We start from the raw sequence: 26,735 nt of genomic DNA on the forward strand, positions 1-26,735 counted from the left end.
TCACGTGAAGTGTTAATACCACTTTATAATGCCTTGGTAAGCCACACTTGGAATACTGCATTCAGTTCTGGTCGCCACGATGTAGAAAAGATGTGGAGACTCTAGAAAGAGTGCAGAGAAGAGCCACAAAGATGATTAGGGGACTGGAGACTAAAACACATGAAGAACGGTTGCAGGAACTGGGTATATTTAGCTTAAGAGAAAGAAGGACTAGGGGAGACATGATAGCATTGTTCCAATATCTCCCTCACAAAGAAGAGGGAGTCAAACTATTCTCCAAGGCACCTGAGGGTAGAACAAGAAGCAATGGGTGGAAACTAATCAAGGAGAGAAGCAACTTAGAACTGAGGAGAAATTTCCTGACAGTTAGAACAATTAATCAGTGGAACAGCTTGCCTCCAGAAGTTGTGAATGCCCCAACACTAGAAGTCTTTAAGAAGATGTTGGATAGCCATCTGTCTGAAACGGTATAGGGTTTCCTGCCTAGGCAGGGGGTTGGACTAGAAGACCTCCAAGGTCCCTTCTAACTCTACTATTGTATTATTGTTTCCCAGCTAGAAGAAAACTACCCAGGAATCGGTCAATCTGCCTGTCTGCCTGGGCGTTCTCTTCAATAAATTTCCCAACAATCCAGGCAGCTGCTATTTTTCTGGTCAAAATCACACGCCCAACGTGAGGAACAATTTTTCGCAAGAGAACCACCTAAATACATAACTATTTCTTGGTGAGAGGAGTCTGAGATTCCCAGGCGACCTTAATCCAGTTAGCAGATCTATATTTGCCATCCCGCTGCTGGGCGGAGTCCTCGCGAAGGGATTCTCCGTCCTCCAATAGGGACCCGAGAGGGGCGGGCTAATGCAACTTGAGTGGCGTAGGAGCCCGCAGAGCCGGCAATCAGGGGGGCGGAAGCGGGTGGCGGTGGCCCGTTGCCGATGGAAGACCGGGACCGTTGATTCACGCCTGGCAGTGGATGTGGAAGAGGCGGACGAAAATGCTGCGATTGTTGGCTGGGCTGCTGGCGGTCGCGATGGTGACGGTGACAATATTGATGGATCGGTACAGTTTTGCGGGGCCCCAACAACCCCGGGTCCCAGCTCGCTCATTCGCTTCCGAGCCGGCTCCCGGGGATGAAGCCAACAACCTTTTCTGGGTGATTCAGGCAAGTGGCAACTGGTGGCGCGACTTGGAAGCTTTCCGGGTTTCCCGGATAAAAGCAGCGGCGTTGGTTTCTTTTTCAATTGGCTGGACCCGTTAGAAGCTACTGTAATTTCGATAGAGAACCATACGTGACTAACCAAAATTACGTTCCCGTTTCAAGATACAGGCTTTCTTCTCCCCTTAGATTTAGAAGGATAGAGGGGGGAAATGTTAAAAGGAGAGAATAAAATTGAGAAAAACTATTGAGTAATGAAAGAGTAGGAAATGACTAGTTCCAATCAATAAAGAGGAAGTCACATTTCCAATTTGCTGGATTAGGATGATTTGAATCCGCTGTTCACGAACCATAGTTAGAAAAGTTGTATCCTGTTTGGTGATACTTTGCATTCGTATTTTTGAGGGGATGGGGGGGAAAACCCTGTAAAATGAGCTGCTCATTTCTGTTCTGCTGTACACTTGGTGAAAAGGTGTGTGTCATTGTATGTGTGGGGAAACTGAGTCATCTAAAAGGGCTAGTTGTGAAATTTAAATTATTATTGTTTGTTTTCCAGTTAACACTTATTTTTCTATACCTTTGTTGTACACAACTGTTTTTGTAAAGAGTTATTAGATAGCCTTATTTCTTTTTTTAATGTCAGCCTATTATTGTTATTGTAGGTGTCAGATCTGCATATCAGTAAGTTTCTGAGTCCCAGTCGAACTTCTGATTTTGAGAAATTCTGTAAAGAAACAATTCCCATAATCCAACCTGCTCTTACGTTAGTGACAGGTGAGTTATTTCCTTTTTGTTTCCTATTTATATTACACTTTAATTCTTTGGGGAATATGCTGCAGTGCTGGTTACTTGTTTGGTAGGACCTCCTTTAAAATTAAAAAAAACAAGCTGGGCCACTGAAAAGGTTACTATATAAGTTCTGAGCAATTGAGGGACTACCCAAAAACCTGAAATACCAGAAACAGTTCCTCCTCTCCTCTTTCTGCCACTTTTTGCAATTGCATATTTGTTTTCTCTTACAGATAAAAGTAAATATGCAGTTTATTTAGACTTCGTTCTCTAAGTGGCTAAGACACTGAGCTTGTTGATCAGGAAGGTCGGCAGTTCGGTGTTGAATTCCTAGCACTGTGTAACGGGAGTGAGCTCCCGTTACTTGTCCCAGCTTCTGCCAACCTAGCAGTTCGAAAGCATGTAAAAATGCAAGTAGAAAAAATAGGAACCATCTCTGGTGGGAAGATAACAGTGTTACGTGCCCCTTCGGCGTTTAGTCATGCCAGCCATATGACCACGAGGACGTCTCTGGACAACACTGGCTCTTTGGCTTTGAAACGGAGATGAGCACTGCCCCCTAGAGTCGGGAATGACTAGCACATATGTGCGAGGGGAACCTTTACCTTTAACTATCAGCTAATATTGATTAATTTCGAAAAGTTAAGGTGGGCTGTTGGACCAGCTTAGTTTTCGATGGGAAACTACAAGTAAAGTCCATGGTTCTAAGTCAGATTGGATATCCCTCAAAATTATATTAACATGTCAGCCTCATCAGATGATTTTGTGCCTAAATATTTGCCTGAGACCTCTGTTAAGATCCCTCACCCTCTAAAAGAACCCGCACCCTTTGAAAGAGCCTGAGTGGCACCAAATGAATTTTTTCAATCATGATATGCCCAACAAAATGTCTTGCTTGGAGTGGAAAGACTGATTCGCATATTTAAGAGATTGACCTTGGACTTCTTTCTTTTTCTAACAGTGTTATCAAATTGTTTTATTCTGATTGTTTGACATTCTGTATTCATCATTTATTATACACTTAGATGCATATACACATACGGATATGTTGAATAACTAGTTGGATTTAATATTAGTCTATACGAGGCCTTTTAAGAAACACCTCAATTTTTTTTTTGCTGACTTTAGAGTTAATCTAGTTAAGATTAGTGGACTGTTAGTATGCTAATCTGCCATATATGAATACTACATGCAGCTGATTAAGAAAAGAGGTTGGCTAGTTGAGGTTCACTAGCATTTCTTGAGGATCTTGCAGTTTATTAAATGATAGGTAGTCTTTTTTTATAGTGTGAGAAGTCTATGAATATATTTCAAGCCACTTCAAAAAGTATATTTGGCAGCAGCTAGTAGGCTAGGTTTGGAGGAAGGCTGAGACCACCCCACTGTATGCTGGTCTACAGTGCAGTATGGCACTGTGCCTCACTCCTATATGGTTAATAGAATTTAAAATTAAAGGACTTTATTCAGAGTCAGCTTTGGGATAGGAACTAATTAACAAGCTAAGCTGTTTTACAATACAATACAATACAATAGCAGAGTTGGAAGGGACCTTGGAGGTCTTCTAGTCCAACCCCCTGCCTAGGCAGGAAACCCTATACCGTTTCAGACAAATGGCTATCCAAAATCTTCTTAAAGACTTCCAGTGTTGGGGCATTCACAACTTCTGGAGGCAAGCTGTTCCACTGATTAATTGTTCTAACTGTCAGGAAATTTCTCCTCATTTCTAAGTTACTTCTCTCCTTGATTAGTTTCCACCCATTGCTTCTTGTACCCTCATGTGCCTTGGAGAATAGTTTGACTCCCTCTTTTTTGTGGCAACCCCTGAGATATTGGAACACTGCTATCATGTCTCCCCTAGTCCTTCTTTCTATTAAACTAGACATACCCAGTTCCTGCAACCGTTCTTCATATGTTTTAGTCTCCAGTCTCCTAATCCTCTTTGTTGGTCTTCTCTGCACTCTTTCTAGAGTCTCCGCATCTTTTCTACATCGTGGTGACCAAAACTGAATGCAGTATTCCAAGTGTGGCCTTACCAAGGCATTATAAAGGCTTCTCTGCCTTGTTCTTTAGAAATCTTGCTCTGAACCAGATTCCCAGATTACCCGCCTGCAGGTGGTAAAATGCCCAGATCCGATGTAGAATATGAACCCTATGTAAAAACATGTAGAGCGCAGATACTGACATTTTCTATAAGTTCAAAGGAAACATATGTCAGGCCATCTTTTACATGGGCCTTCAGGCATGCCACGTTTTCTACGGTGGGAAAATGGGAGGGAGGATTATATGGAGTATGGGAGATATATAATCTAAATAACATTCCTTTGTCAAGAGAGTAAAGGTCATCTTGCCCTGCACCAAGAGTGGTGTGACTGAGAGGCATCTCCAGTTGGGACGGTGCCTGATTGGACCATGTGATGGACATGTGGGTGCTGGGCAAGGACTTGAACTTTCACTTGGGTGGGGAAAACCTGGAAATTTTCAGATTCAGGTTTTCCCAGATGTGTCAATATGACATCTCTAATAAAGAGGAAACTCAAGCCTCAGAGTCTTCTTTCGTTGGGGGTGTTACTTGGAACCCTGACAACATATGGACATAATGTGGTAATATGCTGCAGTAGGTGTCAAACCTAATTTCTAAATAGTTTATCAGTGGCATTTGGTTTATTCTGCATTCTATTGTTCATTGGGTTCTGCAGCTCTTCTCTATTCACTAAACAGGTGACTTGACTGATGCCAAAACAAAGGATGGATTTGGGTCTGATCAGTTTGAGGAGGAGTGGCAAACTTACCAGACAATCTTAAAAAGAACTAAGGTCATGGAAAAAACGAAATGGATAGACATAAAAGGAAATCATGGTAAGATAGAAACAAGACTTTAGGCATGTAATTCTAATTTTATGTTTATCAATAGGAAATGCTAGACTGTCATAGCTCCTCATGTAACCATGTTTAATATTTTGATATTATATAAATTATTTAAATCATGTATATACCATAACAATTTTTTTAAAAATGTCTGGAATCACTTTGTCTGCAAAGTATAAATATATATTTTAAAGTAAGAGAATATTGTTTATATATGTAGCTTTTGTGGTAATTTTATTTTGCCCATTCTGTTGTAAATTTCCTTAAATTATATAATTTTAGTTTCCCCAAAAAGCATCTCAGTCTTTGGTTTGTGCAATGAATCTTGCTTTCCTCCCTAGGCATCCTGCTTCTCTTTCAAGTTCACACTGCAATGATTTTTTTAAAACTTAGACTACTTTTTTAAAATTCCTAGCTTTATCTTGAAATTGGATTGAAATGTTTGCCATTTTCATTGCAGATACATTCAACATACCTAGCTTGGAGAATGTTCGTAATTACTACAGGTATGTTAGCATGTAATGATGGTTTCAGCAGTCCAGAATGATATATGATGGATAGAAATTCCTATTTAAAAAAGATACATGTACCAAAATGTTGACTCTTAATGTATTTTGTCAATTAATTATTTTAAGGTCAGTTATAGGGTTTTCCTTTCTCTTCAATTGTGTCCAATTATGGGAGACTGCCTGCAGTTTTCTTGACATTTTTTTTGTCATTGCCTGCTTCCTAAGGGCTGAGAAAGAATGATTAGCCTAAGGCAGGAGTGTCCAAACTTGGGAACTTTAAGACTTGTGGACTTCAACTGCCAGAATTCCCCAGCCAGCATGGCTGGCTGGGGAATTCTGGGAGTTGAAGTCCACAAGTCTTAAAGTTCCCAAGTTTGGACACCCCTGGCCTAAGGTCATCGAACTGGCTTTGTGTCTAGGACAGGACTAGAATCCAGGTCTTCTGGTTTGTAGCCTATATGCTGAATCTGTAAACTGTTAGAAAGGGCTGTAAAGCACTGTGAAGTGATATATAAGTAAGTGCTATTGCTAAGTGGTATTAACTATACTATACTAATCTGGGTTTCCAATTATAGGTAACCAAGGTTTTATCTTAGTGTTGTGGCCCGTCAGCTGCCAGCGGAGCTGGAGGCAGACTTAGACAGTAGGAAAGTGGTGGGATTCAATTTTTTTTTACTACTGGTTCTGTGGGCGTGGCTTTGGGAGGGGGTGTCATGTGCCTGAGTGGGCATGGCCAACTCAATGTCACTCATGGCCACAGCCACTCAGAACCCATTAGGAAAATTTGAATTTCTACCTATTTACCTATTTTCTGCCCAGGCCTGGCCTAATCTGTCAAAGACCTCCTGCATGCTGCATGCTCTCCCTTGCCAGTCCTGTTTCCACTCCTTCAGAGGCCCAGGTCCTAGCCACCCTTCCTCCCCCATGACTGCCTCTTTGGGCTGCTTACTTTCCTCCCGTGGCGGCTGGTATGGACTCGGGAAGGCAAGCTCTGTTTTTCGATGCGACTGTGACAAACCTCCCAGCCGCCGCCTCTTGGCCAGCTGCTTCCTGGCAGCGGCGGCTGGCTGCAGGCCACCAAAAACTGGAGGTCTTGAACACTCCAAAAAAGCCGCTGCTGTCACCACCCTGTTCTTCCCGCCTGTTGCGCCCACAAATCCCATTGCCTGCTGCACCGGAAGACTTGCCCGGGCAAGTCTGAGCAGAGCGGCACAGCAGGCAATGGGATGTGTGCAGCCGGCACAAGGAACAGGGCGGCGATAGCAGCGATTATTATTATTATTATTATTATTATTATTATTATTATTATTATTATTATTATTATTATTATTATTTTTATTGACAAGTAAAGAATGGTGATGAACTGAACACAGATGTATCTGTATTATTTCTGTTATTCTTACAAGCTTCTACTATAATATATTTCAATTAGAATTGTTCTTAAATCCTTTTCTTTGGCAGGAAATATTCTGCATGGCAGAAAGATGGCTCCTTCCATTATGTTCATAAAACATCTTTTGGAAAATATTCTTTTATCTGTGTGGATGCAAGTCTTAATCCAGGTCCCAGGAGACCCTACAATTTCTATGGGATATTAAATGCGGTAATGTTAGAAAAAAACAATGTTTTATTAAATCAAAAGATCAGAAAAAAATTGAGGCCAGTTGTGTGTCTTATATGTGTTAACTATACTGTCTGGCTATACTTCTGGATGAAGTGTTCTGAGTACAGGTAGTCCTCAACTTACAAACATTTGTTTAGTGATGTTTGAAGTAACGACGACAGTGAAAAAAGTGACTTAGGACCGTTTTTCACACTTATGACTGTTGAGCATCCCAATGATCATGTGATCAAAATTCAGATGCTTGGCAACTGGTTCATATTTATGACATTGCAGTGCCCCAGGATCATGTGAACATCGTTTGCGACCTTCCGACAAGCAAAATCAACGGGAAATCCAAATTCACTTAACCACCGTGATTTTAACTGAACAACTGCAGTGCTTCACTGAAGTGTGGCAAGAAAGATCATAAAATGGGGCAAAACTCATTTGACAGTCTCACTTAGCAACATAAATTTTGGGCTCAATTGTGGTCGTTAGTCAAGGATTGCCTATATTCACCTGCAGTATTTCTTCCTACTTGCAGCCTTTGAGATATGCAGTACAGTCATTTATCAATGATGTTGATTTACCTCATGTCTCTGAAAAGTGAGCATTTTCAAAGAGAGAGTGGATTTAGTTTCCTATGGTGTCAGTTTTATATGCAGTCACTAAATCTTTTCGTGAGATTTCATTTCCTATGGAAAAAAGAATCAGGGGAGATTTAAGTAGTTTTGCAATCATATAGGTCTCTAGCAAAACACCCGTTCCTTATTATTGTTTCTTTGCACACAGACCTCCATTGCATTCATTAATTGCAAAGGGGGGGAAATCCTTATTTTGGGTCACAGAACAATCTTCGGGAACAGCTGGGTTCTACGGGAAGGCCAGCTAATTGTCCTATATTATTAGTTCTCTGTCAGACTCAAGATTCTACTAAGTATTTCCTTAAGAGAATCTGTCAGTGATAATTAGAAAAAGAGTATTAAGCTAATCTGTTGGAATTGTTTTATTTTTAAATATGCTATGATTCTGCTATAATATGATGAAAATCAAGGTGGTTTAGAAAATTATTTGGCTGCATTAGAAAGATCAAACTCAGTTCACAGTTCTGTCTGTATTCTAAAATATAAATATAAGGTTTCTTAGAAACATCCCAGTTGTATATATGCCTTTTCCTTTATTTACTTTGAAATATTAAAAGGCTGAGAGCCACTTACAGATCTAAAGATATCTCAAAATGTAAAAATAAAACACACATGGTAGCACAATAATACTTATTTACAAATAACCGTAATTCATAAATTAAGATAGCTAAATAAGTCTCTGCCAAATATATTTTATATTACAGTACAGTGTTTTATAGATCTCAGCATCCTTGTTCAGATCTCTACCAAATATATTTTTGAACAGAAGTAAAGCCTAAGAATTAAAGGATAGTTTATTATAATAAATTAAATTATATAATGAAAGTATTTTTATCTGTCTATAATGTTTGGCATTATTTTCCATATGCATAAGACTGTAGATTTTGCTTAGAAACTCTTTGAGAATTTTCTATGCTTGATATGCTGACATAGCTTTATATAAATAAGTTTTACTTCCCTGTTCCTTGGATTCAGCATAAATTCAATCCCCAAATCAACCTCAGTTCTGAGCAGCACATCATTGTTTTAGTATATTTTAACAAACTACATTATTTTGTATTGATTTTTCCATCTTCTTCTTTATATATTATCCAGAATCACTTCAAGAGCACTGGGACAGATTCCAAAGCTCTAGTAGTTTGATTTATTTGTCTTCATTGAGTGACTGAAATTAATACACACTGATTCGCAACACTGATTTTTTTAGTTGTAATTTTATTCAAAAACGAAAACCACAAGAAACCTTTTGGAGTACATGTAATCTTTTCTGTTTTCACTGTGAGCTTTAGTATTTCACTTGAGCATGTTAGATTTTCTTTTTTTCTTTTCTTTCTCTGCATTCCCTGGGATGTCTTAATACCTATGTGAGAAATTGTGATTGTACTCCAGCATATAGCCCCTGTGTGTGTTTGGGGGATATAAAAATAAAATCTGTATTTTTTTTTTAAACTGTTAAATGGGAACCATTTGGAGATCTTTATTTTATTAGATTTGTGTGCTGCCCACTTCATCTAGAGGAGCGATGTCAAACTCGATTTCTTTGAGGGCTGCATCAGAATTGTGTTTTACCTCGGGAGGGCTGGCGGGATGTGACCAGGGTGTGTGGCCAGCTTGACATCACTCATGTCAAGGGTGTCCGTGGTGACGGGAGCACTGTGCCAGCAAAAATGGGCTCCTGAGCTTCGTTTTCGCCTGCGACGGCCTCCTGCAACCCTCTGCCAGTTAAAATGGAGCTCAGGAGGGCTGTGGGTGAGCTCTGCTTTTGCTGGCAGAGGCACTGTGGGCTGGTCCTTCGCTGTGTCCAGGACAGCCCCATAGGCCGATCTAAGCATCTCATGGGTTGGCTGCGGGCCTTGAATTTGACACTCCTGATCTAGATAGAGACAACTCTGGGTGGCTTACACATATTATTTGTAACTAGGACTTTAAAGATGCTCATGGTTTCCAGTACTAGTATTGTGTTTAAAAACTGCATGTATGTGTTGACTGTTTTCAATTTAATATTAAAACCTTTACACTTTTTCATTTCAGAATAAAATGGAGGAGTTGTCTGCATTGATCTCAGAAAGCCATGAGAGTAACCACACAATTTTGTTTGGCCATTACCCTACCTCATCAATCATCTCTGTATCTCCAGGGATACGAGCAGCCATGCGGTACTATTTTTTTTTATTTCTTCTGGAAATATATTAATTGTTTACTTTCTTCTTTTTTAAAATTACTCATTCATTTTGTATTAAGGAATAACAAGAAATAATTATTGTTTAAATTACATTGTTAATTGGCTAGAAGCTAATAATTCTAACAATAATAATTCTTCATGTTGCAATGCCCTTTCCTAAGTGAACGAAAGGCATTAAGACGATCCCCTTTCCCAGGACATGCAATGGAAAAATCAAAACCACAGTCTCTTCTCCTACTCAGTTTACATAGACTCATTCAACAGGTTACAAGGCAGTACAGACCAATTTGTCATTCCTCTACTATCTTTTGACATAATCTGCTTCATAATTTATAATATCGCTACGTTCTGTGCAATAATGGGCAAAACCTGCCCAGTATTGACTGCCAGGTGAAGCTAGTCCAGCTTGATGTAGTTCAGTCTACAGCAAGGGTATTCCTCCTCTCAGTTTTACAGTTTTGTTGACACCACTTTTTATTTTCAGTTTTTTAGGTAGCAGAGTACGAATTTGGATTCATTTGTAGCTTTGAATTCCCCATCTTTTAATTCTGTGGTTCTTACTCCTTTCAAAAGTTAAACATAGTTTGTTTTTCTTCTTTTTCTTTTTTTTCTTCTTCTTCTTCATATTATTATTATTATTATTATTATTATTATTATTATTATTATTATTATTATTATTGCTACGCTCCTGGTTTTTTTTAGAATTTACAGTGGTAAAAGTTCCAAGTAAAGAGATTGTATGCTATGCATTAATAAAATATTTTGCTTTGATTAGTTTTGCCTTAGTTTATTTGTGTGGGCATTTCCATACATTGGGTGGCCTGATGCCTGTCCTTCATACACGTCATCCTGATGGGACTTTAGAACTGGAGTTGGGAGACTGGAAGACTAGTAGGAAGTAAGTAAATCAAAGGTAATATTTATTTATTTTCTATTTTCTGTCATTTCTCAGTGCCTGGAAGCTATAGGGGTCTGGATGGGGAAGACCAAGCTTCAGCTGAACCCTCAGCAAGACAGAGTGGTTGTGGGTGCAAGGGACCTCAGGATCCAGTTGTTTATCATTTTTAGTTCTGGATGGAGTTGCACTACTCCCGAAAGACTCGGTCTTTGCAAACTGGAGGTTCTTCTAGACTCATGACTCCTGCTTGAAGAGCAGGTGGCAATCATGACTAGAGGGGCCTTTGCGCAACTTTGTGTTGTGTGCCAGTTGTGCCCTTACCTGGATCATGAGGGATTGCACATGGTAATTAATGCCCTAATCATCTCTTGGTTGGATTATCGATTATCTACATGGGGCTATCCTTAAAGAGCATTCAGAAGCTGTAGTGAGTGCAGAAAATGCAGCAGCATGCCCAGTTCTGTAGGCCTCTAGAGTGGCACCGCTATTTCACAAGTGCATTGGTTACCAGTTTGCTTCTGGGTTCAGTTCAAGGTGTTGGTTATTACTTTTAAATCCCTATATTACATGGGTCAAGGGTAACAGAGGAGTCATCTAGCCCCTAAGGGGCTAACTCACCCCATTTAAACCAACAGAAGAGGTCTACTACGGATCCCATCTACTAGGTCAAGTGGGCAGGTCAAAGAGAAGAGCGTTTTTCGCTGTGGTCCCTTCTACACCACTAGCAGGGAAAACTTTCCCACCCTTTTGGCCTTCAAAGAAAGGTATTAAAACATGGCGTGGCTAACTAGTTTGAGGTCACGAGGGGAGTGCTCATCACTGGAGATGGCTAACGGGATAAGACAATGTCATCCCTGTACCATCCATCGCTTGGTTCCTGGTTTGTTTGTTTTTCATTTTTTTTAAAAAACACCTGCTTTATCTTTTCATAATCTCTAAGCTGTCCAGAGTCACCTGATCAGGGAGATGGGTGGCATATAAAATGAATAAAATAAGTAAATAAATATCTTAATAATGGGGTTCTATTGTTTAAGATGTTCTTTGTTACTTAAAATATTATTTTAATTGTTGAATATTAGGTATCGGATTCTTGCTTTTGATCACGATCTCTTCAGTTTTGCTGACCTGAAATTTGAAGAATGGCCTGTAGTTCTTATCACCAATCCTAAATCATACCTTTACAGTAGCTATGCTCATGAACCACTGCAGAGAATTCTTCATTCTACCCATATTAGGTAATTTACGTGTTTTGATTAGCAATGATGTGGGAGCTAACCTGCCAGTCATCCTATAGCCAGTTCAATTAATCACTCTTGCAGTTGCTTGCATCACCTTTGCTGCAAAGTCTAAATATATCTCAGCTAACTTTCTCATTGCTTCTGTATTACTTTTTTTTTAAATGTAAAAAAACAGAGGAAATATAGTGGCTCAATTAGTGTAGGACATATCATGGAGGATGGTGGGGGGAGAAGGAATAGTTAAATCCTTTATGCCCGCAATTAATTCCTTGCATGCTGTGAATGATGAAAAAGACTGAGACAAACAGAGAAGCTTTTTCTGCTCTGCTTTGTCAATGCTCTAGGAACCTATCTTTCTTCTGGCAAAATAATGGTAGTTGCTTTGCCTAGCAACAAAATATCTAATTTCAGACAACATATGAAAATCTGGGTTTACGTAGCATTTTAAGTAAAAAATAAATTTAGAGTACTTGTGGTCACTTTGTTCTCTCTCTCTCTCTCTCTCTCACAAAACACACCACAAAGAGGAGAATTACTTGCATAACCTGAGTCCGAATCTGTAGTTAAGAACATAGTTAGATTCCATTGGTGCTTACTTTTGAACTGCAGAGGTTTGAGTTGTAAAAGAAAGTGAACTTTAGCAAAAATTTATTTAATTGGAAGGTAGCAGTCTTACAAAGAAGTACTAGCATTTGTATTGTTCATTCAGAAAGGAATACCATAGAAATATGGTTCTTTCTGTACTGTGCGACACTGTCTCAAACAATAATAACATTTGAAATTATTTTTATCACCTCATTTATCTGTCAGAATGTGCAGGTGATACTAGTGAGCAATGGCTGGAAAAAATCCTGGAGTTGTGTTCCCCTGCATTCTTCTTTCACTGCACTGCTGTTTCTAACTACATTTTTATTTTACATTGGTTTCCCAAACAATCATTCTACAAATTCTAGCCTTTATTGATCACAATCAAGACTATAATGAGATAGTAAATTATTGTAAATACTTCAGTGAGGATAATATGTTTTTCTCCTATAGCATTACACTACATACCGTATTTTTCGGAGTATAAGACACACCGGAGTATAAGATGCACCAAGGTTTTGAAGAGGCAAATTTTTTAAAAAAAGTTTTTACACTCTGCAAACCTCCCAAACATTTTCAAAAAAAAGGGTATGAATAGCCTTTAGGAGGCTTGTAGAGTGTTCCGGGGGTGGGGGGACAAAGAGCAATAAATGGCCCGTTTTTTTCTCATTTCTGCCCTCCCCAGCCCCCAGGCGCTCTCTGAAAGCTTCCTAGAGGCTCTGCACGACCATTTTGGTGAAGGCAGCGGTGGGGTTTCAGGAAGCAAACAAATGCTGTATTCGGTGTATAAGACGCACCCAGATTTTCAGTCTCTTTTTTGAGGGAAAAAGGTGTGTCTTATACTCCGAAAAATACGGTACATAGTGGCTTTTAATTTAAGCATATGTGTGATACCATTAATAAGTCCCACTATATTCTTGTACTTAGAATTTTGGCCTTCTCTCCTTCTCCTATCAAGTTTGTCAAGATCATGATTGATGACATTTATCTTGGAGATGCTATTCAGGTGTCTGGACCTCTCTATGTCCTGAAATGGTCCCCGCAAAACTACAGTCACGGATTTCATCAGATAGCTGTAACTGTTGCAGTGAGTTTTTTGCTATTATTCATCATTCTATCATATGTTTGGCAGAAAAAATGCATTTGGCAGAATTTCTGCTTATTTATGATTATTCAATAGGTAACCTTGGGGATATTGCTGTCTTCCAGCCTTTCTAAGTAGGAGCAGTAGACGTAGCATAAGGATAGGTATGTTTCAACAACATGGTATTTATAGACACCAATATATCCACAGAAGTTTCTAAACACTCATCAGGGTCCATAGCCAAGTTCATGTTTTAAAAAAATATTGTAATATCAAAAATTAAATTGGAAGCTAGCATGCTGCAAAGCACCAACCTCAAACATAATACTTCGTTTCCAAAATATAAATATCATCAATATATTGCAGAGCTTTCTCAGAGCTGGGTATTGCAAAAAAGGAGGAGGAAGGGAGAGGAGATTCATGTAGGAAGATGGTAGCAGCCTCTCACTAGCAGTAGCCCTTAAACTTATAAACCACTTCATAGTGCTTTTCAGCACACCCTAAGCAATTTATAAATGTCAGCATATTGCCCCCAACAATCTGGGTCCTTATTTTACTGACATCACAAGGATGAAGGGTTGAGTCAACCTTCAGCTGGTCAGGATCGAACTCCAGGAAGTGGGCAGAGTTAACCTGCAATAGCTGCATTCAATCACTATGCCACCATGGCTTCTTCTGGTAAATGGGTATTTTCTGACTGGGCAAGCCACCTTAGCAGGCATTTTATGATAATACCTTCAATGTCCTTTCAAATGATTCTACTACCCCAAACAGTTGGGGAACCTGCCATTCTGGAAAAGAATGAGAAATAAAATGTAAACAATGACTGGCATTGTCTCAAACTTTCCTGACACTTAGAACAATTAATCAGTGGAAAAACTTGCCTCCGGAAGTTGTAAATGCTGCAACACTGGATATTTTAAAGAAGATGTTGGATAACCATTTGTCTGAAGTAGTGTAGGGTATCATGCCTAAGCAGGGGGTTGGATTAGAAGACCTCCAAGGTCCCTTCCAACTCTGTTATTCTATTCTATTCTATTCTAATTACTGGCAGCACAGTTAAACAGTGAAACATAGAATGGGGCAACTATTCAATGATATGACCAAAATTAAATGCTACAGTAAGGATTAAGAGAATATATTTAAACAACAAATAACAAGAACTTTGAGTATACAAGTCTGCCATTAGAATATACCTTAGTAGTCACCAGGGACATGGTGGCTCAGTGACTAAGATGCTGAGTTTGTCGATCAGAAGGTTGGCAGTTCAACGGTTCAAATCCCTAGCTCCATGTAACAGAGTGAGCTCCTGTTACTTGTCCCAGCTTCTGCCAACCTAGCAGTTTGAAAGTACATAAAAAATGCAAGTAGAAAAATAGGGATCACTTTGGTGGGAAGGTAACAGCCCTCCGTGCGCCTTTGGTGTTTAGCCATTCCGGCCACATGACCATGGAGATGTCTTTGGACAGCACTGTCTCTTTGGCTTAGAAATGGAGATGAGCACTTCCCCTAGAGCCGGAAACAACTAGCACGCATGTGTGTGGGAACTTTTACCTTTACCTAGTTGTTAAACTGGATATTTTATTAATAGTTATTAGTTGCTTTCCTATAATGCCATATTGTGTCATAGAACAGAACTGCAAGAATTGAATGGAGGCATGTAGAAATTTGGAGGACGGGATGTTACTAAGATAAGGAATTTTAGAAAAAATGTAGTGTAGAAAATCCAGTAGTTTTCAAAAGAAGTAAGGGAGGCTGATTATTGGAAGAGAGGGAGGTGCTGAGAAGATTGGCAGGTATGTCATAGGACATAGGCCCATCAAAAACTGTGTGAGCTTATGGGAATAAGAGAAGGCACTGCTAGAAAAGGGAGTTGGTGGGCTAATTAATAGCAGATCTATGGGAAGATGAGGACTGGAAACCTGATTTGTACAAAATGGCAGACTGATTTAATAGAAATCTCCCCTTTGGGTGAGGATACATGGGGGGGGGGGCTAAAAAAATTAAAAAATGGAGCATAGTCCTGAAAAGTATATTAATCCTTGTTTTGGTCCTGTTTTTAGGATATCAGTGGTAGAAGTGCCACTCAGTTTCATACATTTGCTATGCAGGAAAACCTTTCTCTTAAATTTGGTCTTCTGGCATCTTGGCTGCTTCTTACTGACCACTATATATGGGTGAGTATTCTTTCAGATAGGAGGGAACAATGGACGGATGGATATAAAGGTTGTCCTTGATTTACAATCAATTGTTTAGTGACCATTGAAAGTTGCAACAGCATTGATAAAAAATGACTTACAACTGATCTTCACATTTACAATTGTTGCAGCATCCCCACGGTCATATGATCAAAATTTAGACACTTGGCAACCTGCTTATGACAGCTGCAGCATTCTGGAGTCTCCTGATTGCCATTTCCAATCTTCCCATCCAGCTTTCTACAAGCAAAGTCAATGAAGGAAACCAGATTTGCTTAATGACTGCATGATTCACTTAATGACTACAGTGATTTGCTTAACAACTGGTCATGAAATTGGGCACAACTCACTTAACCCTCTTGCTTAGCAATAGAAACTCTAGTCCTGATTATGGCCTTACGTCGAGGACTACCTAATATAGACATTATTAATGAACTTTCGAATTGCAAACTTGCTGATACAAACTGAGCTGTCTGCACCCAGAAGTCGGGAAAAGATGGGCAGGTTTGTTGGTATTGGCAAAATATATATGTGGTGCTTTGGAAACAAGCTTCCTCTCGCCTCCTCCTACCCTCTAGAGTTGTGGAGTTGTGAGCAGGCCCAGCGCAGATCTCACCCCACATAAGTAGCAGCGTTGCAGCAAAAGCTGATGGGTCCAGTGAAGTCTGAGCAGCAATGGGAAAAAGTGTGAAAGGAAGTTGGGAGAAGGCAGGTGTAATGGAATGTATTTATTTATTTGTAAAAGTTATTGGCTTCCCTTCTTACCTCAAGGTAACTCTGGAAGGCTTACAATCATAAAAGATAAAAACTACATAAATTAAAAACATAAATAAAAATCAACTACTACAGTGCAATTAAAAGATGAGGGCATGTGTAGGATGGGGAAGAGATAGGATGTGTTGTTAATAGATCAACTACCTGCACTGTGCTGTTTCCCCATTGGGGCCCCAAACTAATTGGCAGAGCGTAGTCTTGTATGAAAAGTCAGGAGGGTTGGGGCTGACCTCTCTCTGGGAGGCAAGATGTTCCAGAGGCAGATGCAACAGCAGAGAAAGTCCTTCTCCTGGTCACCACCAGCTGGAATACTTGGGCCAATGCAGCCGGCAGCAAGCCTCCTCTGCCTGCACAGGTTGGGGGTGGGGGGAATCCCGGTGGTGATCACCAGTACCTTCAATTACATCCGGAACCAGACTGGCATTCATGGAAATCCTTGTTTATTACTTATTGTATAAAAATTTACTTATTGTACACCATCCAAAGTTACCTTGTTTAAGATGGGCATCCATATAAATCTATACATTGATAAATGATGGATGGATGGATGGATGGATAGATAGATAGATCTGGTAGATAAACATTATTATCTTTTGGCTGCAACGGGTTAATGGAAAATGTGGTGGACTGTGCTGTGATGGTTGTATCTCTGTATACTTGGATGATCCTGTTACTTTTGGAGCTGCACTGGCTGCTGATTGGCTTCTGTATGCAACCCAAGGTGCTGGTTGTGCCTGTGAGGCCCTACATTGCTCTGGAACAGGTTATCAGAAAGCCAGCCCTCATCGGCGGTCTTCAAATTTGGTTGTTTCCTTGCAGAGTTTACATTACCCAACTAGGTAACTTCATCAGTGCAAGTGAGTGTGGGGTTTGCTCTTGGTTTAGATACAGTGCTCTGCCCTGCCATTTTTGGTGGTGGTTTTCTTGGAAGTTTCTTGATTAGCGTATTGTTTCCTGTTTGATTGTCGGGTTTTGAGAGCAGGTTGCCTTCTGGTCTTTTTGTTTCCTTCCTAACCTTTTTTTTATTGTCTCTAGGAAATTCTTTGTAGTACAGGAGAGAAGTAGCTTCCGTTCATATATTTATTAATAATAGAAAAAGTTAGTTAATAGTAGCTGACCTTTTTCTTTTTTTCATTTTCAAAATATATCATGCTGCTTTTGACTTTTTTTTTCCAGGTACGAACACTCTTTGTATTAACAATTATATTTCAAGTTGCTTTGCTGATTTTTTTCCGGTTTCGAGCAAAACCTAAATTTAAAAGTAAGAGCAATTTTTTTCCTTTCGTCTCCTCTCCATTTCATTTTTCTTCTTTCAAGCCTAATGACCTGTTGAAAATAAATTATGGAAGAGGGTCTCAGTTCTCTCAGTAATTATCCAGATTAAGTCTCTGAAGACTTAACAGAATGAACCTAATGTTAACCATCATGGAAAAACCCAGCAAAAGAAAGATCTAGCTTAGTAACAGGCCAGATTCGACTGGAGGCTGCAGAGAAAAATATTACAGAGAAAAGTTCGCACTACCTCCTACTCGGAGAGATAGATGACCTGCTCCCCTGGTCATTTGTCCCAGAGTGGAGAGTATTCAGCCTGCCCTATGTTTCACACGGAAACATGCACACAAACACAGTCAAGCAGTCCTGGCAAGAGAGCAGAAACACAAAGAGAGACAACATGTTATTTTGTTACATAGAAAAAAACATAGTCCCTTCTGTATTTGGCCACTGCTGATAAAGAATTCCAGAAGCCATGCTCAACATACTTGACATAATGTATTTTTATACATGAATGGAATGCTTTAAACAACTTTCCAAGTGAATTTCTATTTGAAACTCTCACTTGTCTTAGTTGTCATTGAGGATCTTTTAATTTGCCTAGAGCTGATTATAATGTCAGTAATGATGGCAGTAACATTGGTGTACACGGTTTAAATGAAACTATTTTTTTTTAAAAAAGTTGTCCCATGCCTATGTCAGTCCCTACATTGCCCCAAATATGGAAGATAGATATTGATTATAAGCTGTACCCAGCTTTGTACTTCCAGAATTTTGCTCCTGCAAAATTTGGACAACATGATGATGGGAAAAACATCAGCAGATCATTTGTGACTATTTCATAGCTACAGGATTCTCTCGCACAGGCTGATGTTTTCTAATAAGAACATTATTAGAAAACTGATGACACCATTTGAATTGGGCTAATTTTTAATCACACAAAGTAGCTATTAGATTCTAATATCAGAATAGTTCATTTTAAAATATTCGGATAAATATTACGATTTCTCTTATTTTTATTTGTGACATGTTTATGGTATTCACATCTAAATATTTAAAAACCTAAGGGGGGTGGGGCGGTTGTATCGTATATCTTGAATTATTTGGGCAAATACATTTAGGACATTGTATTTTTTTATTACAGTTTGTCACATTTCTATATGCTCTTCCTTCAGGAATTCAAAGCAATGTATGTTGCACTGCTCTAATTTTTCCTCACAATAATCTGTAAGGTTATCTGAATTGAGAGTGATTATCCAAAATCACTTGAATAACTTTTGTGGCTACGAATAGACATAAACCAGATTGTCTCTAATTCTAGTCCAATACTGTACTTTCTAGAACAAGTGGAACACTGGTTCTAATCCAACTTTTCACTAGCTGTTGTTGATATGTCACTTTCTAAAATTGTGGCCTGGTATGTTTTCAGCAGTAGCAAGCAATAATTTAGAACTGAGTTTATGTTACTGTTTTAGAACCTCTGGGTGTGGCAATACGAGCCTCTTTTTCTCTTCATGTCCTGAGCAAAATAGATTTATTCTTCTACTCGTTTCTGGTGCTGAATTTATATACTGTTCTAGGTAAGTGCAAAGAATGTGAAAAGCAGTTTATTAATTTCTAAATACTTTATTGCAAAACATTTTAATAGGGTTCTAAATGAAAAAATAATGAATTCTTACAAATGTAACCATTTGAACCATGTATTGGCATAATTTAGATTTTTAAAAACCCAAACACTTCATAGATTTTTTAAAAAACAGGAAAATCTTCTAGTAGAACCCAGCTTCTGATAATTTCATGGACGCATAACGTACAGCAGTCCTTGACTTACGACCAGAATTGAGCCCAAAATTTCTGTTGCTAAACGAGGCAGTGGTTCAGAGTTTTGCCCCATTTTACAACTTTCTTGCCACTGTTCTTAAGTAAATCACTGCAGCTGTTAAGTTAGTAACACCGTTGTGAAGTGAATCTGGCTTCCCTATTGACTTTTGTTTGTCAGAAGGTCGCAGAAGTTGATCACCCTGGGACGCTGCAACAGTCATAAATATGAGTCAGTTGCCAAGCGTCTGGATTTTGATCACGTGACCATTAGAATGCTGCAATGGTCGTAAGTGGGAAAAATGGTTATAAATCACTTTTTCCAGCACTGTTGTAACTTCGAACTGTCACAAAAGGAACTGTTGTAAGTCAAGGACTAGCTGTAGAGTATGGATAATAGATGGTTTTCTTGATTGCAGTATAAGAACAGTTTACCCTTGCCCTTTTCCAGGATAGTTTTTCAGTTTCTCAGTCTAGCTTATAGTCTTGTAATTTTCTGAAAGCCCTCTCTATTCAAGATCTAACTAGACTTGTTCTTATGCGTAACTGATACATATGAGATGATTTATTAGGCAGTTCATACCAAGAAGAAGAAATGGTGACCTTTGTATGCAGTAGCTGCCAAGGATTCCTGTGTATAGGATTATTGAGAAGCATACACAGATAGTCCTGTACTTATGACTATTAATTTAATGACCATTTGAAGACATGCCAATGCTAAAAAGTGACTGATGACTACTCCTCACACTTACAACCATTGCAGCTTCTCTGCAGTCATTTGATTTGCTTAATGACCACAGTGATCTGCTTAATAACCATGACAACAAATTCATCAAATTGCATACAACTCACTCAACAATCATATTGCTTAACTTTGGTCCCAATTGTGGTCATAATTTGAGGACTGTCTCTCTTTGCATTGATAAAAAGGCAGCATTCTTGCTCAAAACTAAGATGTTTCTAATAATTTTGCTCAAATCTTCACTGTTTATATTTTCCAATATTACTGTTTGCTGCTTATGATGCAGCTTCTAATGTACTGCATCTCTGTTTTTTATAGATTTGGCCACTGAGTCCATGACAGAAGTAATGGCCAAATCCACATTTCTTAATCGTATCTACTTATTGAAACACAGCATCTCTTTAAAAATGCATATTTGGAGAGTAAAAGTTATATTTTAAAGTATTTGTACTTGTATATTGTAAAGTTTGTGATTTCTCTTACGAAATGCAAAGAAATAATAACATATAAAAAAATTAGAATCCTTTATGTCTAATTTTAAAAATCTTACTCACTAAATTCACACATCACAATAATCACAATAATGTGGTTGGTTTGGTTCTGATTTAATTTGTTGAACAAACCATTCCCATTGGGGTTTTAAAACCATAGTGTATAATATTGTGAACAAGGCATAGTTTGATATGTGAATTAATTAACTGAATAGATTATACTGATCAAATGGCATTATTTACAGGAGTTTGTTACCTATATGGATTTTTTTGTCCTAGTGATTATTAGCAAGGATTTCAAACTGGAAAAATACTTGTTTAATGCTGTGGATATCCTTAATATAATACCGTTTTTCCCCCATCAGGACCCTGGTTCATTGGTGAGCTTATAGAAGGTCATGTGGGCATCTGCTTTTCTTTTGGGTTAATTGTTAATGGCCACTTCTTTGAAGGCAGCTCAACCTTCGTTGTTGGAATTTTACAGGTAGGATTCTCAGCATAGTTTTTGATAACAATCTTCTGATCTTTTTTTCCCCAATAGTTAAATACGTTACAAGATTTAAAAAAAAACAAACTTAAGAGACAGCATTGTTTGTTAATATGACTGTAACAAGCTTCCAGTAGTACATTTAGTAGACTATTTAGATGTATACAATTTCTTCAGAACAAATTTAACTTTCCATATAATTGTTAATTCCATAGCATGTTGGAGTAGGTATGTATTTGTTTAGAGCTTATGTCTCCCTCCCTTTTCTGCCTTTTGACAGTAAGACTTCCATGGTGCTTATTTATTATAACATTTTATTTATTTACAAAAAAAATATCACACAAAAACCGTAATGACAAACACAAGAACTAAGACCTATATTACAAATATTTGAAGCAGGAAAGCCAAGTATTAGGCAAAATAACATTTTGGCAATTCACCAATAGCTAAAAGAAGGAGCCAATAAGCCTACTAAGGAAGGCCACTCTATCAAGAGATTCATCCCTGTGTTCCTGCCATCCCACTTGTGGATGCAAATGACAGTCCCATTTTAGTAAAAGGCAGGGCAAGTGTAAATGGCCAAGCATACTACAAAGGAAGGGGAAGACAGCTTAGTCAAGGGGGCAGGGGAAATGACAACCATTTGGGGCCCCACACCTCCAGGCTGTGCTTCTTGAAAGGAGACACACTTTCAAATAATTGGGCCCCAGTCCTTATAGGATTTTATAATCTCCTGCACTTTAAGACCTATCCACAGATCCGTCACTGAAGTTCAGGTAAGGCAATAAATAAATGTGAAACGCAACGGGCCTGATCGTTGCAGCTTTACACAAGATGATATTTTGAACATTTGTCAGAGCAGTTCCACAGAGAGCATTTTATGGACATCTACCTGAATAAATAGATTTGCTTGAGGATTGATCTGCTTTTTCCATTTTATCTCAAATGAAGATCTGTTGATACTGCTAAAGTTCTATTTTGAAATTGTATTTACGTACACCATATTGCTAAAAGTATTCGCTCACCCATCCAAATAACCAGAATCAGGTGTTCCAATCACTTCCATGGCCACAAGTGTATAAAATCAAGTATCTAGGCATGCAGGCTGTTTTTACAAACGTTTGTGAAAGAATGGGTCGCTCTCAGGAGCTCAGTGAATTCCAGCGTGGAACTGTGATAGGATGCCACCTATGCAACAAATCCAGTCGTAAAATTTCCTCGCTCCTAAATATTCCATAGTCAACTGTCAGCTGTATTATAAGAACGTGGAAGCGTTTGGGAATGACAGCAACAGCCACGAAGTGGTAGGCCACGTAAACTCGTCCAACATCAGTGTGTGACCTCACAAATGCGCTTCTGGAAGAATGGTCAAAAATTCCCATAAACACACTCCTAAACCTTGTGGACAGCCTTCCCAGAAGAGTTGGAGCTGTTATAGCTGCAAAGAGTGGACCGACGTCATATTAAACCCTATAGATCAGGAATGGGATGTCACTTATAGTAAGTTCATATGTGAGTAAAGGCAGGTGAGCGAATACTTTTGGCAATATAGTATATTAAGCCAACTCTGTATTTTCCCAATGGAGAAAACTTTTGTAATTGCAGTTTTTATTTGACTTGGGGACAGCTGTAACCTCATTGCTTTTTTAAAAAGTTAATTGTAGGTCATTTTGAGGGATCCTTGGTGTTAAGCTTGGTTGTTTTCTTGCAGATGTTTTATTACTCAAACAAGGAAACATCATAACAAGATGTTATCTAGTTTAGATAATGAAACATCTGCAAGAAAACAACCAAGCTCAGAAAGCACCAAGGACCCCTCATTTCAATTCTGAGTTACAAATATTCTCCTTTATTGGTTTAGGTCACCCCCCCCACCCCCCATCCTGCCAAACTCAGCAACTTTAAGATATCGAGGACTTCAATTCCCAGAATTGAAGTCCACAGCCACTTAAAGTAGTCAAATTTGAAAAACACTGATGTAGGCTAGTTTCCTGCCATGGGCCCATAGCACCCTCTATGTTTGTAGTGATCAACAGAACTTCCTGCTGAGAAATATGAATGAGCTTCTCTTTCACAAGTATGTTTAATACCCCACTATTTGACAACAAATGCATCAATTCTTTTCTTTAATATGTAATCAATGTTTTTCAGAGTGTGCTAAATCCACAAGTGTTCTCCCACTGAAATGTGTAACATATATTGTTTCTAAATATGCGAGGGTATAATTTTTTAAAAATTGATGCTTTTCAGCTTATTGTAAGATTCTGAAGTGTACAACCCTGAAAGATAAAGTTTAAGTAGGGCAATGTTTTAAAAGTGTTCCAAGAAGAAAGTGGCTATTTGTTGTCACATTTGCTAGTTTTCTTAGTCACCAGTTTAGTTACAGCTTAGTTAATATAGCTAGATGAAACCTTGCTATAAGAGATCTTGTCATCATGCAAGGAAGACCAGACAGGGAACATGGCCAGATGAGCTAATGCTACTTTATTGTAAAGTTACAGCCTGTCATTCCTATACCATCACAGATCTACTATATGTGCATTTTATGTATGGCTTCATACGCTTAGTGTTCAGAGTAATTTTATGTATTTATATTCCTGCATGTGCTCAAAGAATGTTTTTGTTTGATAGGTGTTATTTTTCAACCTACCACTGATGGCGTACACATGTTGGTGCCTGTTGCTGCGTTGCCAAGGCCAGTGTTTTCGTTCTCATCTGTATCTTATCAAACCATATTGGACTGTGCCCATCCATTTAATCATGTCACTTCTATTTTTCTGGCAAGTCTTTTCCTGTTACTTTCTACTGAAGACATATGGAATTCTTTCTTTTTTTCTCTCTCCAATGAAAACTTGGGTTGCTGCACTAACCCTCTTCCTGGTCTACAGAATTTGGGCAATGGAATCTATTTTGCTGAGAACCTTTACTGTAGATATGAAGAACTACCAAACTTCCTGATGCTTCCTTTTTTCAGGAGCCTGGAGTATACATTCACTTAAACTGTTAAGTGATAAAGCTGTGAACTACTTCCAGTCTCTATGTCTTATGTTCTGATTGCAGAGACAATTGATTATGAAGGTCAGGATTACCATGAAACCCCTTCTGTGCTGCTCTGTAATAAAACTTTTAGAAAAAAGTGACACTATTTGCCTCAGGAAACGCTTTATTATATTTATATTAATACTGTTTTTGACATCATACTGTTTTCATGCTAGACGAAATATATGGACTATTGTAATGTTTTGTAATTGTTTCTACTTTTGTGTGTTTCTTTATCAGATGATTTACCTAAAAATGGGATATTTGCCCTTTGTTGAATAGTAATTGACTCAGCCCTAATTAAAAGCCTGTTAAGTCATGTCAATCACTTTTGCCTGCTTTCCTTTTCAAACTCAGTCCTTTCCCCAACTCCAGCCTCCATTTTTCAAAAATGTTTTTCAAACTATCCTGGGTTTTAACCAAAGTTCTGTAGTCTTTATGTATATTGTACTGTAACAGATTTCATGAGAAGAAAAAATGATATAATTCCTTTGGATATTATTTACAACAGGGTCCGTAATTTCTGAATTGTTAATATGATGCCCGATTGCAATAGACTCATAATCAAAGTTAATGAAAAGCATTGCCTTTGCTTCAGGAAGCGCCTCACTACTTCCTATCTGTCTTCAGAGTCAGAGTATGCTGTGCAAACCTGGCCATGTGGCTTATAAACTGAATTAAAATCAAACTTTGATTTAGATTTAGCATATTGTGTGAACTTTAACAAATAGCGTTTTGTTTTTCAAATAATTCATGTTTAAGCAAACCATACATGTAAAGGCCATGGTTTAATATATGAATTCAGATGAAAATGTTTATGCCTTCTGCCTGCTTGCATATGGACGATAGCTTTATGTCAAATTCCTGGTGGTTTCCTCTAGTAATTTCAGGTAGGTAGGAATCCACTGAAATGCACATAATTTCTTGCAAAGCTTTCTGGATTATTGCCAGTATTAACGTTGCATATGTACTTAACAGATTTAATACTTAACAGATCAATGTAGCCTATTAGCAATCGGTTGCTGTGGAATATTTCTGATTTTCTTGGTTCATGACTATTCTGCTGGATGAGATCACAGTGAAATGGAAATAAACAGTGTTCTTCACTTTTGTCATGCAGGAACTGAGATAATCAGTAAAAAAATAGAATATGTTGCATCGTGTTAAAAAATGAATGCGAAAAATACAATTAAGTGTATGCTGTACTTATATGAAATGAGTCAATTATAAAACTACACATGTGAAATGAGCACCTGCTGACAATGGCTAAACCTTGTAGAAGTCTGTCTCTGTCCAATACAATTTATCTTATGCCATAATCAATAACTGACCTGATGTTTTTCAGCTTCCAGGAATCACAGCTTATGATTAGGATGGGTATGGCTGATGGGTCAAGTCACAGCATGTTTATATGTTTACTGAAAATAATCCAAGAGATGTAGTTATAAAACTCCATATAATCTTGCACATGATATGGCTGGGACTATGTATGTGTATTGTAAAGGAGTGAGCCTCAGCCATTTTTTTCTTCTAATGCACATACAATAAATATACAAACACTGCCTCTAATTTGTGCCCCATTGTTAATTTAATAACATGTACAGGCTGAGACTGCATATACATTGCACTTTTCTTTTCTTTTTCAATATTTTTTAAAATTCCATAATTTATCTCTGTTGTAATAAAATGTTTTTGTGTACTATTTATTCCAATCATGTATTTGCCCAATCATGTATTTGGACCCAACTTCTTTAGCCAACTATTGTCCGGTCTCCAACCTTCGCTTTGTAACGAAGGTTGTCGAGAGTGTGGTAGCACCTCAGCTTCCCCAGTACCTGGATGAAGCTGTCTACCTGGATCCGTTTCAGTCAGGTTTCAGGCCCGGGTACAGCACGGAGATGGCATTGGTTGCGTTGGTCGATGATCTCTGGCGGGCCCGAGACAGGGGCTGCTCCTCTGTCCTGGTCCTATTAGACCTCTCGGCAGCTTTCGATACCATCCACCATGGTATCCTACTGCGAAGACTCAGGGGGTTGGGAGTGGGGGGCACCGTTTTACGGTGGTTCTCCTCCTACCTGTCGGATCGGTCGCAGTTCGTGTTGACTGGAGGGTAGGGATCGACCCCGAGGCACGTCACTTGTGGGGTGCCCCAGGGGTCGGTTCTCTCACCCCTCCTGTTCAACATATATATGAAACCGCTGGGCGAGATCATCCGTGGTTTGGGGGTACGGTATCATCAATACGCTGATGATACCCAACTTTTCATCTCTACCCCAAACCACCCAAACGATGCCCTCGACGTGATGTTCCGATGCCTGGAGGCTGTGCAGATCTGGATGGGGAGGAACAGGCTCAAGCTCCATC

General features: G+C 38.8%; 1 protein-coding gene across 4 annotated transcripts in view; it reads left to right on the plus strand.

Moving 5' to 3' along the window:
- TMEM62 (transmembrane protein 62) overlaps positions 1–25,938 on the plus strand; it is a 30,492-nt gene extending 4,554 nt beyond the window's left edge. The window contains exons 1-14 of one of the 4 annotated variants that reach the window (XM_081967670.1): positions 874–1,159; positions 1,816–1,927; positions 4,661–4,798; positions 5,268–5,313; positions 6,778–6,919; positions 9,595–9,719; positions 10,521–10,643; positions 11,723–11,878; positions 13,394–13,553; positions 15,614–15,727; positions 17,699–17,783; positions 19,270–19,374; positions 21,211–21,329; positions 23,964–25,938. In XM_081967670.1, the coding sequence (XP_081823796.1) occupies positions 971–1,159; positions 1,816–1,927; positions 4,661–4,798; positions 5,268–5,313; positions 6,778–6,919; positions 9,595–9,719; positions 10,521–10,643; positions 11,723–11,878; positions 13,394–13,553; positions 15,614–15,727; positions 17,699–17,783; positions 19,270–19,374; positions 21,211–21,329; positions 23,964–24,290 (1,941 nt within the window). In that variant the 5' untranslated portion in view covers positions 874–970 and the 3' untranslated portion in view covers positions 24,291–25,938. Of the gene's footprint in view, positions 1–872; positions 1,160–1,499; positions 1,626–1,815; positions 1,928–4,660; positions 4,799–5,267; positions 5,314–6,777; positions 6,920–9,594; positions 9,720–10,520; positions 10,644–11,722; positions 11,879–13,393; positions 13,554–15,613; positions 15,728–17,698; positions 17,784–19,269; positions 19,375–21,210; positions 21,330–23,963 lie in introns of those variants that run through there. The other 3 variants (XM_081967672.1, XM_081967673.1, XM_081967671.1) reach the window with 3 other exon arrangements.
- Positions 25,939–26,735: the final 797 nt, after the last annotated feature.

This window comes from Natrix helvetica, assembly GCF_964273705.1.
Source record: "Natrix helvetica genome assembly, chromosome: 1".
Lineage (NCBI taxonomy): Eukaryota > Metazoa > Chordata > Lepidosauria > Squamata > Natricidae > Natrix > Natrix helvetica.